This window comes from Pristis pectinata, chromosome 4, assembly GCF_009764475.1.
Source record: "Pristis pectinata isolate sPriPec2 chromosome 4, sPriPec2.1.pri, whole genome shotgun sequence".
Classification (NCBI taxonomy): Eukaryota; Metazoa; Chordata; class Chondrichthyes; order Rhinopristiformes; family Pristidae; genus Pristis; species Pristis pectinata.
Genome location: NC_067408.1, coordinates 103,908,536 through 103,924,877, shown reverse-complemented (window position 1 = coordinate 103,924,877; position 16,342 = coordinate 103,908,536). Strand labels below are relative to the sequence as shown.

Here is a 16,342-nt window from a genome sequence, read left to right as displayed (position 1 = left end):
AGGTCTTTATTCCTTGGAACATAGGAGAATGAGTGGCGACCTTATAGAAGTGTTTAAAATTATGAGTGGAATAGATAAGGTGGATAGTAACAATCTTTTCCCTAGGATAGGGGAGTCCAAAACTAGGGGGCATAGAGTTAGGGTGAGAGGGGAAAGGCTTAAAAGGGACCTGAGGGGCAACATTTTCACGCAGAGGGTGGTGAGTATATGGAACGAGCTGCCAGAGGAAGTGGTTGAAGCAGGTACAATAGTATCATTTAAGAAGCACTTGGATAGGTACATGCAGGGACAGGGCTTAGAGCGATATAGGCCAAACGCATGAAATTGGGACTAGCTGGGTTGGCACCGTGGTCGTTAATGGACCAGTTGGGCCGAAGGGCCTGTATCCGTGCTGTATTGCTCTATGATTCTATCATGGAACAGCATGTCCCAGAAGGCATAAGTTCAGCCATTGTGTCTGTGGAAGTACTCTGAAAGAGCTGTGCAATTAATCCTACATCTTTTCTCCAAAGCCCTGTAACTTCAAGAATTTATTCAATTCCCTGACAAATGTACATAATTAATTTTAAAGCAACCGACAGTTTAATTTTGAGTTGTAGAGAGATACAACACAGAAACAGGTCCTTCGCACTCACTGACTGTGTTGATCTGTTTTGCTAGATTATTTAAATCATTCTGCATCACGTTTTCAGTAATCGTAAATCAAGTCAATCTGAGTTCATTGTCATTTATTTTAACATTTTGTGCTGAGCACATTAGTTTTCCAACAAACTTGCATTGTTCTGTCAGTCACTGTAATTTTATGTATTTTCTGTGTAATCAATGCCATTTTGACTTTGGATAACATAGCCTCTTTTCCTACAATGATGAATTTAATAACATACCAATCAACTCAAGTGGCCCAATTGGCAAGATCTTGCCAGCAAGGAACCACCTATCATGCAGTTAAATGGTGGTCCCTCTGATGAACCCTTCAAAAATAAAAGGTCCTCTGTGGAAGACTGTGTGAGAGATGCAAGAGTTGGACATGTTTCCTTCATAGGATATTTCCAAGCTCTAACCCTCTCTGTAGCTCTGCGACTTTTCATTTGTGTGCTGTGACGCTGAGCAATCCAGACCAGGGAAATCCCAGCCTCTTTTGCTGGTTTGCATTGAGTCAGGCAACGTCAGTCTGACCAGAAATTGTGGCCGCAGGGGTCCTCAGCACTTCTGGGTCTGGGAGGGATAATGCTAACTTAATGGGAGCCAAAGATCCACAAACTGATGCACCCAAGTACAGCCCTTAACAGGGCTGTCACTTCCACTGACAGCAAATTTACCTCTTTTACCTGTTCGACAGTTGTGAAACTCCAGCGCAGTCCTGATGCGGAAAGCTTTTAGACATGTGGAACACTGGAACATGTAGCTATCATCCACCTGAGGAACAACAGCAGTCATAGTGTAATAACTGAAATAATAATTATTCACACATTGAGCACATAAAGTAACACACAGTAATAACAGCTGGTAAAAAGCATTTTAAATAGCATTAGGGAACACCGTAGAGCACAGTTACAGACCCTTTGGCCCACGACGTCTGTACCAAGCATGATGCCAAATTAACCTAATCCCTTCTACCTGCACATAATCCATATCCCTCCATTCCCTGCATATTCATGTGCCTATCTAAAAGCCTCTTTAATGCCTCTATTGTATCTGCTTCCACTACCACACCTGGCAGCGTGTTCCAGGCACCTACCATCCTGTGTGTAAAAAAAACTTTGACCCACACATCCCCTTTAAACTTTCCCCCACTCACCTTAAAGTTATGCCCTCAACATTTCCACCCTTGGAGAAAGATTCTGTCTGTCTATGCCTCTCATTTATATAAACTGCTATCAGCTCTCCTCCACTCTGCCTCCAATGCTCCAGAGAAAACAATCCAAGTTTGTCCAACCTCTCCTTATAGCTGGTATAATAAACTATTATAATCATTGTAAACTAGTCTGTGTAATAGCATAATAAAGTTATATACCATATAACAAAATAATTTGTCTTATGATTTTGTGGCAGCAAACTATCGGCATTTGCCATCAAAGCATCACAAATTGAACAGCATAATTTAAGAAGGAAATCTCAAAGTTACCATCAATCTCCTCCACAGACAGCACAGTTCGCAACCCTCTCCAAATAAGCCGAGAGAAATCTCATGAGGAAATCAAGTATTTACAAAGTAGAACACCTAAAATACCCGGAAATTGCTACTCTGTTGTGCAAAGTTTATCTGCAATTTTAAAGGTGTTCTTAGTCACAATTACCATGTAGCAAACTTTCCAATCCTAAAAAGAATATAATTCCCTAACAAATGTTTTTAGAATAGAGCAGATTTCAAAATTTTTTTTTAAATATAAACTTGCTTGTGGATTTCAACAGATACCTTACTTATGTGCAGATCCCTTTGTTTAGTACCCACTTTAAAAGTTACTTAAAAATTATTCTTTTTCTTTCCTGATGTGTGATTTCTTCAATGCAAGTAACTGCTCAGCCTGCCCAATGACATAACAACTGATGGACTCAGTGGATCTCCTTGAACAGACACCTGACAACAAATGGAAAATGTCCATTTGATCGCTGTGGGCAACTTTTGCCGACATCAACAGCAGGTGCTACTGACCACCAATGATGATTTATGGTATAGCTGGAACACAGAATGAAAACTGGCACAATTAACTGGGCAATATTCAAAAATAATTAGCCATATAAGATTTTAAAAACTGATGAGCGGTATATCTGGTCAAACAACGGGTTCAATGAATAGCCAAAATGTAAATCAATAGGCTTGATCTTAGTGGAATGTCTGGAGCAGAAATGCCCAAACTGGCCCATGGCAACTTTTGGAATAGCCTGCAGAAAGGCCCCCAGTTATCAATTTAGAAGGGGACCTTAGAGTAGGAATCAGGGTGATGATCATGAGGGGTAAGGAGTGCAGATGACAGAGAGGGAGATGGATAGATGGGAAAAGCTGGCCACAAAACGTGGGACAAACCTAATCTAACTAATTACCACCCCAGTGATTCAGTCTGCTCTTAATCATAAGCAAAGTGATAGAAGATGTCAACAGCGCTGTCAAGCAGCACTTAGCTATCATCTGCTTGCTGATGCCCAGTTTGGGAATTCCATGCCCATGCAGTTCCAGATTTTATAAAAACCTCGCTGTTAACAAAGACCAAAGAGCTGAATTCCAAAAGTAGCTACCCTTAACATCAAGACAACACTTGATGGAGTGTGGCAGCAAGAAGCCCTGGTTAAAGGAAAGTCAATGGGTTTTAACAGTTGGAGTCCAACCTCACACGAAGGAAATGGGTGTGATTGTTGGCCGGTGATCCTGATCCCAGGACATCAGAGCAGTCTCCCTAGCCTATCCTTTTCCATTGCTTCATCGATGACATTTGTTCCATGCCAAGGTCAGACGTGGGAACATTCAGGGATGATTGCACAATGCCGAGTTTGACTCACTCCCCTCAGAAAGAAGCAGTGTATGCCTGCACGCAGCATGGCCTGGGCAATGTTTTTAAATTTTTAAATTTTATTTACAGCGTGGTAACAGGCCCTTCCGGCCCAGCGAGTCTGCGCCGCCCATTTTAAACCAAAATTAACCTACCCGTACCTCTTTGCAATGAGGGAGGAAACCGGAGCACCCGGAGGAAACCCACGCATACACGGGAGAACGTACAAACTCCTTACAGACAGCAACGGGAATCGAAACCCGATCACTGGCGCTGTAATAGCGTCATGCTAACCGCTACGCTACCGTGCCACCCCAATGTTCAGGTATGGCTGATGACAGCAGGTAATACTTGCATTCACAGAAGTGTCAGGCAATAACAATCTTTAACCCTCCCAAGTCACTCACCATCAACATCCTGAGTTGTCACCATTGACCAGAAACTCAGCTGGATCAACCACCTAAAAACTCTGGCTAATACGAGGAGGCATGAGGCGGAGTATCCCGTCATTCACCTCCCAACACCTCAAAGGACGTCCAAGGCACATGTCAGGAGTGTGAGTGAATATCCTCCACTTGCCCGGTTGAATGCAGTCCAACAGCACTCAAAACAAATAACCATCCAAGGCAAAGTAGCTCACTTGATTAGCACACTAGTCCACCACTGCAAGCATTCATTCACTCCACCACTGACACACTATGGCTATAGTGTGTACCACATACAAAGCACAGTACAGGTACTTCCACACATCACTCAGACAGCTCCTCCTGACCCACATCTCCACCGCCAAAGACCAGGATATCAAGTGATGGGGAACACAAGCGTGGCCCCTCCCATTCTAACAACATTCTGACTTTTAAACATACTGCTCTTCCTTCATCGCAATGGGGCACAAATCCTGGAACATCAGCACTGTGGGAATACTTCACCAGAAGGATTGCAACAGTTGAAAGCAACAGCCCATCGTCATTACTACCATCTCAAGGGCAATTAGAAATGGACAATAAATTCCAGCTTGGCCTGTGATGCCCACATCTCAAAACGGGAATTTGAAAGGACCACCTTGGTCAGGGGAAGGGGTGGAAAAAGAGGTTCTGGGTTTGGTCATGGAGGTGGGTACAAGACGAGGGGTCAGTAGGAGGGAGGCAAGCAATCAATAAAGATGGCGAGTTGAGGTACCCAAGAGGAGGTGGGTGGTCACCTCAGATTCTCCAGCTGTGGCCCAGATAGCGTGTAGCAATTTAATTACCATCTAAATACCCCTCCAGTTAAGAAGTAGTTCCCTGGCTCTTGCTCATCCAGTAGAAGTTGTGCAAGTGACACCAAAGGAGCACTGTACACCACTCAACATCTCCATATCTACTCAGAGCTCTCTATGCACAGTCTTACATAACGTCAGGACAACACTGGTCTGCGTAGCATGGCTCGTTTCCACAGTTCATTCACAGTGCAAATGTGATAAGACTACTGCAACTACATGCATCATAGAGACTATTACAGGACAGAAGTGGGCCACTTCGTGCAGATCTTTCCCACACACAGCATCCAGACTTGGAATTCAAATTATAATTATGATCTCGATCAATGTAATTGTTGGATTAGAGTATTACTATAGAGCCCTACTTCACTATGTTACGAGCCAGGTTGCTATTTGGTGAATGTCCCTTTAAGGCACCTGGACAGTAGAGTAGTAGTGTGTGTGTGGTGTTATCAAGACAGCAAGACTACAACAATGTGCTGGCTGTTTTGCTCAGTGAGTCGAGGAGATAGCACGCGACTGACTGCTGGCCTCTGCATCAATGGGTGAAGAACAATAGCTGTGTCTGTCACTACAATCCATGTATGGATTTTTGGAGCAAACAAGTGGAGTCCAGGTATTTCTGTGGGCAGCCACATATCGAATGCCTTCGGGGTGGCAGATACTTCGGAACATAGTAGGGGAGATCATCAGAGATTGATGTGTCGTAAGGGTTCCATCGTGGAACATGTGGATTTCATAATTTCTCTCTACATTCTCTCTTCAGTCAAAGGTGGTTTTGCAAAAGCCTTTGCTCACATTTCACCTTATGACTTGCTGAACGGAACTTTGAGAACTATTCCTAGACTTGGGGTTTGGGAATTTGCCACACACGCACACTTTGGGTTTATTAGTTTCAGGGATTTTGTTTAACATCTAACGTCTTTGCTTTTCTTATTATCACAAGTAGTTATTAATAAAATAGTTTCTAACACTTACACATGACTCGGTGTGTTTCTATTACTGCTGGTACGTAACAACTATCATATACTACTTCACCTGGGCAGGCACGGTAGTGTAGCGGTTAGCATAACGCTACTACAGCTCCAGCGACCCAGGTTCAATTCCGGCCACTGTCTGTAAGGAGTTTGTACGTTCTCCCAGTGTCTGTGTGGGTTTCCTCCAGGTGCTCCGGTTTCCTCCCACATTCCAAAGACGTACAGGTTAGGAACTGTGGGTATGCTATGCTGGTGCTGGAAGAGTAGCAACACTTGTGGGCTGTCCCCAGAACACTCTACGCAGAAGATGCATTTCACTGTGTGTTTCGATGTACATGTGACTAATAAAGATATCTTATCGTTTCTAAGATCATGTCACATAGAAAGAGGCCATTCAGTTCACCAGACCAGCTCCTTGTAAGAGATGTTGGTTATTTTTTTAAATTAACCAAACAGAATCCTTAGTTTCAAATTTCCGCATTTATGAAGTTCAAGTTTGAGCCAAGAGTCAAATTTTAATAATTAGAAAGCAGCTTGAATCACAGGTTGGAATGGTCTCCATTTTCTCTTCCTATCCCCATTTCTTCCCACACGCACTTAAGTAAAGCAAATCCTCAGTCTCCATTGCTTCTAAGAAGATGTCATCTGAGCCTACCTTTCTCTTTCATCCTAAGCTTCACACAACATCCCTAAACCTATTCACTCCTCCCCATCCAGGATCTCAAAACTATGCATCTCCTCACATTCCCTCAGTGCTTCACTCTTCAGGTTATCCAAAATCCATCCAAACTACTTCCTGATTTATCCAACCTCTGTTCCCAGCATTGACTTTCTCCTCCATAAAGGGTGGATTCACGCTCATTGATAGAATACAGAGCTGGGATGAGAAGTGGCAGATGGAGTTTAACCCGGATAAGTGTGAAGTGATAGACTTCAGGAGATCGAGTTTGAAGGCAGATTACAAGGTTAATGGCAGGACTCTTAGCAGTGTGGAGGAACAGAGGGATCTTAGGGTCCACACCCATAGATCCATCAAGGTTGCCACACAGGTCGATAGGGTTGTTAAGAAGGCGTATGGAGCGTTGGCCTTCATTAGTCGGGGTATTGAGTTCAAGAGCTGTGAGGTGATGTTGCAGCACTATAGAACTCTGGTCAGTCCACACTTGGAGTACTGTGTTCAGTTCTGGTCGCCTCATTATAGAAGGGATGTGGAAGCTTCAGAGAGGGTGCAGAGGAGATTTACCAGGATGTTGCCTGGATTGGAGAGCATGTCTTATGAGGATAGGTTGAGCGAGCTAGGGCTCTTTTCTCTTTGGAAAGGAGGATGAGAGGTGACTTGATAGAGGTGTACAAGATGATAAGAGACATAGATTGAGTGGACATTCAGAGACTTTTTCCCAGGGTAACAATGGCTAACACAAGGGGACATAATTTTAAGGTGATTGGAGGAAGGTATAAGGGGGATGTCAGGGGTAAGTGTTTTTTTTTTACACAGAGATTGGTGGGTGCGTGGAACACACTGCTGGCAGAGGTTGTGAGGGCAGATATATTAGGGACACTTAAGAGGCTTTTAGATAGTACATGAATGATAGAAAAATAAGGAGCTATGTGGGAGGGAAGGGTTAGATAGATCTTAGAGCAGGATAAAATGTCAGCACAACATTGCGGGCCAAAGGGCCTGTACTGTGCTGTAGTGTTCTATGTTCTATATTCATTAAAAAGCTTCCCTGTGGGAAGTTGAAAGGGATCCAAGATGTCCTTATGATGATGTACAACACAGAGGAGGAAAACATTACATTTCCTGTAACAAGATTTGCTTTACAGTAGAAATTTCAATAAAAAGGCAATCAATATCAATGTTTCAGTTTTCACCTCATTCCTGCTGTGCTTATACGAGACGTGTTGTTTCAAACTTTCCTTTCGGCTGAATTCTTTCTCGCACTCATCACATTTGTAAAGTTTATCACCTGGAGGTAAAAGAAAATTAAATAACAAGGTCAACTATGGCCTTAAATCTACTTTTAAAGCGTAATTCAGCTTGGGTCAGTAAGCAGCGATAGTACAGAGGAATTTTAATGGGTCCCAATGACTCTTTTTTCAGAGATCACATGGAGTTCTATAGTAAGCGATGGCACATTGTTATTGTGCATGTGTGGTTTTACCATTTTCCATGTGTTGGATAGCAGATCGTGACAGGTTGCATGCTCACATTAACACCGTTGCTTCTATTTAACTTTCCATTAATGGATCAATACACAAGTGATTCCACAAAGAATTCTATTAAGGATACAAGAGGTACAATGAAGTGGAATTTTAACCATTCATTTCATACTTTTGCTAAATGTCACCTTAAAATGGTAGCAGCAATGGTAAATTGTTGCAGCCCTAATTATATCTGACCTTAACTATATTGATGGGAGTTTACGTTGTACAATACACGTCACACCAAACCTGGGATAAATGATAATTCATAGCAGGTGGAGTCTGGCTCTGTATTTAATCCACATTATTGATTACCCTGGGACTGACTTATGGGTCTTTCTGCTGCATCAGATCTCGGGGCAGTGTAAAGGAAGATTTACAGGGCAACTAATCAATGATACTGTTGTCCTGAATGTATTTATTGGTCCATTTCAGAAGAAGTTTTACTCTATTATTCTATTCTGTACTTGACTTGAAAGTGAATGACACTCAAAAGTTTCCATTTGCCAGCAGAAGAGTAAAAGGTTGGGGCATAGCTGTGGGAGGTGGGTGGGAGAGGAGCTCCCCAATCCCCTAAACTGAGGAAATACATAGAGCATAGGAGAACATAGAACATTACAGCACAGTACAGGCCCTTCGGTCCACAATGTTGTGCCGACATTTTATCCTGCTCCAAGACCTATCAAACCCTTCCCCTCCCATATAGCCCCCCATTTCTCTATCATTCATGTGTCTATCCAAGAGACACTTAAATGTCCCTAATGTATCTACCCCCACAACCTCTGCCGGCAGTGCGTTCCACACACCCACCACTCTGTGTAAAAAAGTTACCCCTGACATCCCCCTTATATCTTCCTCCAATCACCTTAAAATTATGTCTCCCGTGTTAGCCATTTTTGCCCTGGGAAAAGGTCTCTGACTGTCCACTCGATCTATGTCTCTTATCATCTTGTACACCTCTATCAAATCACCCCTCATCCTCCTCTCCAAAGAGAAAAGCCCTAGTTCGCTCAACCTATCCTCATAAGACATGCTCTCCAGTCCAGGTAGCAGTCTGGTAAATCTCTTCTGCACCCTTTCTAAAGCTTCCACGTCCTTTCTATAGTGAGGCAACCAGAATTGAACACATTATTCTAGGTGTGGTCTAACCAGGGCTTTATAGAGCTACAACATTACCTCGTGGCTCTTGAAATCAATACCCCAACTAATGAAGGCAAATACACCATATGCCTTCTTAACTTGTCCTATCAACTTGTGCAGCAAATTTGATAGATCTGTGGGCTTGGACCCCAAGATCCCTCTGTTCTTCCACACAGTTAAGAATCCTGCCATTAAGACATGCTCTCCAATCCAGGCAACATCCTGGTAAATCTCCTCTGCACCCTCTCTAAAGCTTCCACATCTTTTCTATAATGAGGCGACCAGAGTAGACAAAGTAAAGGCAGCTAGAGTTGTCATTGCTGGCTGCTCTCCAGTGATTACTGCCGAAAAGCCCACTTCAGAACCCACCAGTTCCTTCTCCTTCAATGAAATAACTTATCACCAGTAAATGCTTAAAGCTTAAGGTACAAGGGAATACTAGTGCCCTAGCACCACACCTCAGTAAGGGGAACGACTGAACAAGAGGGCAGATGTTGAAGTACTTTCATTTTTGTACATTGTGGGGAACAAGATGTATTTCCAGCTCAGCCATGACAAGTTTTTCCATTTAGAAAAAAATACATCATACAGGTAGCATGCTACTGCTTCAACAAAGGCCCTGAGCACTTGCATGAATAATAAGGCCTGATGTTAGAACATTGGTGTTACCATGAGAACGGATGTGTCTCTTCAGGTTGCTGCTGTTGTTGAAGAACTTATTGCAGAGGTAGCACTGGTAGACTCGAAGGTCACCCGAACGTCTAATTATCTTTCTATGTGCGTCAGGCCTGTGGGACAAGAATACACCATAAGCAAACGGCACATCTTGTAAAAACGTGTGCACGATCACACAATGTATGTGGATTAAGAAGTGCTGTTGACCTTAACCCAGATCTCTTACAGAAACAACAGACTTACAGTGCAGAAACAGGTCCAACTGGCCCATGCTTTTAGGAATTTACAATAAAGGTTAGACCATTCAGTCCCTTAAACCTGATCCACCATTCAATGAGATCACTGCCAAACTACGTTCAAATGTACTTGCCCATCTGCCCCTCTTCCTCCCACTGGGTCCCCCCCCATCCCCCCACGCTGTTCCCATCTGCCTAGCACACTGCCCTTATTTAGTTCCTCTTCACCTTCCTTTCTTATCAGATTCCATAATCTGCAGCCCTTTGACCCCTTCTCACTTGGATCCATTTATCTCTTGCTCCACCCCTTCCCCGATCTCTTTATACTGGCCATCTCCCCTCAATTCTTCCAATCCAGATGAAGGGTCTCGACCCAAAATGTTGACTGTCCATTTCCCTCTATAGATGCTGCCTGCCTGACCTGCCAAGTTCCTCCAGCAGCTCGTTGCTTGCATCCAACTTAATTTGCCTTCCTGAGTTCAGAATCCTTTGGACACTAAATATCCATTGACTTAAAGTTATTAATTTAGCTGCAGCAGAGAGAAAGATACAGTTATCAGCCTTTACTTCTGAACTTCCCACATGAATGGCCCTTCCCCGTTTAGTCCTAGACTCCACCCCACCTCCACCAGAGATGCAGTGCCATTCTGATATAGATTCTTTTGTTCCCATTTTCCCCAGAAACGTCTTTACCTTGTTGAAGGAACTGTATTGCATCCACGATGAAAGGTCAAGTTTAATGGTGCACAAGCTGCTGCGAAATAGTAAAGGGGTTGCAGGAGTCAAAATGTATATTTAGTTCCTTGGGATTTACCTCAAATTTGGACGTACGTGACGGCCATTTCGCAACATTTTCCCTGAATTTAACATATCACCCATTCTTCCTTCACGAACAGATGTTTCCAAAGGTGCAGATGTTGAAGAGGCTTTCACAACACTCTCGGACACTGCAAGAAAATGCAGTAGCAAAAATTACAGAAAAGGCAGTGCAACAGCTTTTAATGGTATCCTCAGCCCAGTGAAAAGACCCAAATTCTACTCTTCCTCACATAACATAGCACAAAACCAGAAGGAGCCATCCTTCTGGGGCAGGCAGGGTAGTGCAGCGATTAGCGTAACGCTATTACAGCACCAGCGACCCGGGTTCAATTCCCGCCGCTGTCTGTAAGGAGTTTGTACATTCTCCCTGTGTCTGCGTGGATTTCCTCTGGGTGCTCTGGTTTCCTCCCACATTCCAAAGACGTACAGGTTAGGAAGTTGTGGGCATGTTATGTTGGCGCCGGAAGCGTGGCGACACTTGCGGGCTGCCCCCAGAACACTCTACACAAAAGATGTATTTCACTGAGTGTTTTGATGTACACGTGACTAATAATTTATCTACCCATCATACCCACGTGTCTGCGTGGGTTTCGTCCAGGTGCTCCGGTTTCCTCCCACATTCCAAAGACGTACAGGTTAGGAAGTTGTGGGCATGCTATGTTGGCGCCATGAAGCGTGGCGACACTTGCGGGCTGCCCCTCAGAACATTACACAAAAAATACATTTCACTGTGTGTTTCGATGTACATGTGACTAATAAAGATCTTATCATAATGGCTTTTTCAGAGAGCAATTCAATTTGCCCCACTCCTGGCCTTTTCCCTGGTCTTCTACCCTTCTTTCCTGGTGACTTGTTCTTGGTCACCTTTCTCTAATTCCCTCTTGAAAGCTCCTATTGATTCTTTATCCACTATACTGTCAGAAGGCAGATTTGTGGTCACATCTTTCCTCAGAAAGTAATTTCATAGTCCAAACAAAAAAAGAGCATTAAGAAAGGAAGAATTCTGCATAATTTATGTTTTTTGTGAATGTTGTTTATGCTATGTGCCTGTGATGCTGCTGCAAGTAAGTTTTTCATTGCACTTGTGCACACATGTACTTGTGCACATGGCAATAAAGCGATTGCCCCTGCCCCCAGCTGATGTTGCAAGATGCTCCCAGCTCATGCTGCTTTACTGCCGTTCGAGACATAGAGGCAGTCCAAACCTGCGGTCTGATTGCGGTCGGAGGGCAACGGCTCGGGCTCGTCCCGCCGTAACTTCGGCTTCCGAGGCCGTCTGGCTCTGGGCTTCTGTTCCGGATTTGTGGCAACTTCAGCTGCAGCCGGGCGATCAGCGGGGAGCAGGCCCGTGACTCTGTCGGGACCTGAATCCTTCGTAGGAGCAGGCACTCCGTGAACTTGCTCCAAGTGATTCATCAGATGCTCTGCAGTAATCAAGATTGCATTTTTAAAACAACAGCTTACAAACAGTGAGCAATGGTGCTGGAGTCAGATATGGCGAATCTGTTACAAAGGTGAGACAAAACACAAGCAACAGATGCTGAAAATGCTGTGAAGGTGCAAGAGGTTCATCAACATCTGTAACATTAACACTCTGGATCTACACTTCCTGGAGTACGATGGCCAATTTTACACCTCGTCTGTTTTTGTTATTATATTTCCATTGACACCAGCTTCATGTCATCACAAAAGTAAAAATTCAGCCTGCTGCACATTTTGTTGCCACTGTTTCGAGTTCTTGACTCAAGTTAATGCCGGGAACTGGGGTGGACAAATGAACAGCCATTGCCCTAAATCGAACTCTGCCCTGGGGATACTAAGGATGAAAGACACGAGGTAGCACCTAATCTGTCCGAACTCAGATCAGACAACCCATCCAGCCCACCTCAGTCAACCATTGACTCCATCATTACATCATCTAACTGCCTCGCAAGTGACTTGAGAGGGCATGTAACCACCACCCAAAACAGCAATCCAGAGATTGATCATTCTATACAAAAATCATAGAATGATAAAGCAGTGGAGGCCATTTGGCCCATCAAGCCCTTGCCAGCTCTTTCAAAACATTACCCAATTGACTTTGCCTCTTTCCCCACAGCTCTAACTGCTTCCATCTTTGAGAATCTATACAATGGAAAGTTATTAAATCTGCTCCACCATCATTCCAGGCAGTGAGATCCAGACCACAGCAACTTGATGGCCACTCTTTGCCCTTAATATCATATGTGGCTGTGATGTACACTAACTGGTGATTGGTGGCATTCTCATCCACCTTTGATTCTGGTCTTTCATGGTGGTGGAGGTTGGCAAGTGTTGCCAAGCTTTTGTGAATTGCTGCACTGCACTTTGCAGATGGCGTACACCACAGCCATAGTCCATTGATGTTTGATGGAATAAATAGTTGGGACAGAGGACTGGATGCCTATTGGGAGGGCTGCTTTGTTCTAGTTGTTGAGCTGTTGCAAGAGTATTCTTTCATGCACCTGACTTGTGTCTTTATAGATGATGGAGAGGCTTTGACGAATCAGGAGGTGAGTCACTTACTGTGGGATATCCAGCTCTGACCTACTCTTATAGCCATACTATTTATCTATCGGGTTGAGTTAAGTTTCTGGTCCATGATGAGTGCCCAGATGCAGGGCTTGGCTGGGGGCATATCTGGCAATGTCAATGCCATTAAATTTCAAGGGGTCATGTTCAAACTCCTTTTGGAGATGGTCATTGCCTGGAAGTAGCCATTGCTTGGTACTAGTGTGGCAAATGCCTCAACGTTGTACAGATCTTGCTCTATGCAAGTGTAGGCGGCTTCATTGTCTGAGGAGTTGTGAACAGAATTAAATATTCTTCAATCAATATGAGACTGATTCCTATTGTTGGAAAACTTTCCTTTGAGCAAAGGCATTAAAAAAACTGAAAACTTTGCCCTTCGAAGCAGGTGAATGAGAAGACTTTTAAGAGGTTACGAATATAATGTCCCAGCTCCTATACTCAGTGCCCTGACTGACGAAGGCCAGAGTGCCAAACACTTTCTTCGCCACCATCTACCTGTGACGCCACATTCAGCAAACTATGTACTTGTACTCCTATGTCCCTCTTTTCCACAACATTCTCCAGGGCCTGACCATTCACTGTACAAGTCCTGCCCTGGTTTGACTTCCCAAAATACAACACTTTGCACTTATCTGAATTGAAAGACATCTGCCAATCCTCGGACCACTTAATCAGATGATCAAGACTCCCCCTGTAATTTTTGATAATCTTCTTCATTGTCTATGATACCACCTATTATAGTATCATCTGATAACTTACTAATCATGCCTGGTACATTCACATCCAAATTGTATATATAAATAACGAATAACAAATGTCCCAGCACCAACCCCTGTGGCACACCACTAACCACAGGCCTCCAGTCCAGGAAACAACCTTTGACCATCACTCTCTGCTTCCTACCATTGAGCCGATTATGAATCCAATTAGCTGTCTCTCCCTGGATCCCATGAGATCTACCCTTCCAGACTAGCCTGTCATGCAGGACTATGTCAAAGGCCTTGCTAAAGTCTCTTATATATTACCAGATGCAATGAAAGCCATGCCAGAGAATTTTAGGGACAGCAAGTTAGTACATCAGGCAAAGGGTCTCACCTGTGAGAAGATGTGGTTCCTGAAAGACATCAGAACAAACTTTACAAGTCCACTGATTCAGGTCCACTGTAGGGACTGCACTGCCCTCTTTAACTCTGTCTGGAGGAAAAGCACATTAAGCCAAGAAAGAAAATGACAAACCTTTAAATTTCATCAGGTTTGCGAGCATGAAGTAACAGGAATTTTAACAAGGCAAACACCTGGATTTATTTTGGAAATGGCAACAGAAAGCCCTGCACTTATACAGTGTCCTTCACATCTCTATCATTACCATCTGTTACGGACTAGGTTACTATTGGTGAATGTCCCTTTAAGATAGAGCATAGTGGTGTGTGTGTGTGTGTGGTGTGCTTACGTCAACAGAAGATAAAGGACGTAATGACATTTTTTTTGAGGAAGTCAGTCACAGTCAGAAGAGAGAGAGAGAAAAGAGAGAGAGACACCAGCCTGCTAGTTTTCTCTATTGATGGATGAGAAACAATAACTGTGTCTGTTACTACAATCCACGTTATGGAAATTGGGAGTAATCCTGTGGAGTTCACTTTGTTGCTGACCTGTAGAGCGAAACAGGTATTTGTGTGGACGACCACGATTTGGATGCTTTTTGGGGTGAGGAAGTCACTACCGAGTAAACACTGAGGTGTTGTTTGGGTTCCATCGTGGAACATTTGGATTTCGTAATTATTCTCTATGGTCTCTCTACATCTACGTTTTATCTTCAGACAACGGTGGTTGTTGAAGAAGCCTTTGCTCATGTTTCACCTTATGGCTTGCTGAACTGAACTGTAAGAACCATTCCCGGACTTGGAGTTTGGGACTTTGCCACACACACATGACGAGTTTAGTTTTGGGGTTAATGTTCAAGGTTTAACATTTTTACTTTTATTTTTCTTATTGTCATGAGTAGTTATTAATAAAGTAGTTTTTAAACACTTATGACATGACTCGGAGTGTTTCTTTTGTTGCTGGTTCGTAACACCATCCAAAGGTGCTTTACAACCAATAAAATTTCAGCAGCCAATTTTCCTACAGCCAGCTCCTATAAACAATGTGCTATTGACCAGGTCATCTGTTTAGTGGTATTGACTGAGGGATAAATATTGCCTAGGCTAACTTTTATGCTCTTCTTCTAAGTAGTGCCACGGGATCTGTCATGTCCACTTGAGAGACACGACAGAGTCTCACTTTTAATGTCCAAAATATGGTACCTGCAGTGCATCATCTCCTTTGATACTACACTGCAGACAATGTGCGAATTCTAATTTCCTTTGGCAACGATTAGTTGGCTGGTGAAATCTAGCCTGCATCCTGATCTATCCTGGATCAAGTTTGATTAAGGATCTGCAAAACGTTTACTTACTTGCTGCTTTTACCATTATTTCAACATGCCAGTTTAGGCATTTAACTGCATATTGCAGCTAATAAAATCTTTGCCCTCAAGAGCCAAAGGAACATCTGGAAACAGCATGGAAAATTCCTCTCCTCAAGTGGTTAAGGCCAGCTCATGAGATCATCCAGACCTTATGTTAACAGTAAAGCCACACCATACTCTATACCCCCCCAGCACAACCCGAAAAGAAATTGGCACGTTTAACAGATTGTTAGCAGAATGACAGAGCATGGCTCACCTGGAGTCAGTGCCATAGACACCGTAGTGTTACTTCCCTTATCACATAGAGATGTTACAGACTGGATCTTAGGCAGTAGTTTAGACTCTTCTTCAGATCGCCTCTCATCTAGGGAAAAGAGCCAAGTTATTGGTAATACACATTTCATTCACTCAGAATCGATCTCCATTTCAATCATATCACAACTTCAAAACAGAAAGAATATTTTTCTCCCCACAAGCAACTCAGCCTAATCCAACTCCCTTTGCTTGCTCTCCATGTTCTTAATATTTCTCTT

General features: G+C 43.4%; 1 protein-coding gene across 5 annotated transcripts in view; it reads right to left on the bottom strand.

The window, feature by feature from the left end:
- Nucleotides 1–16,342, bottom strand: part of prdm15 (PR domain containing 15) — a 52,448-nt gene that overhangs the window by 21,523 nt on the left and 14,583 nt on the right. For 4 of the 5 annotated variants that reach the window (XM_052015004.1, XM_052015001.1, XM_052015005.1 and 1 more), the window contains exons 7-13: nt 16,066–16,173; nt 14,438–14,536; nt 11,998–12,216; nt 10,788–10,920; nt 9,732–9,850; nt 7,593–7,687; nt 1,320–1,416 (exon numbers count right to left, since the gene is read on the bottom strand). In XM_052015004.1, coding sequence (XP_051870964.1) covers nt 1,320–1,416; nt 7,593–7,687; nt 9,732–9,850; nt 10,788–10,920; nt 11,998–12,216; nt 14,438–14,536; nt 16,066–16,173 — 870 coding nt within the window. The remainder of the gene's footprint in view (nt 1–1,319; nt 1,417–7,592; nt 7,688–9,731; nt 9,851–10,787; nt 10,921–11,997; nt 12,217–14,437; nt 14,537–16,065; nt 16,174–16,342) is intronic. The other variant, XM_052015006.1, reaches the window with a different exon arrangement.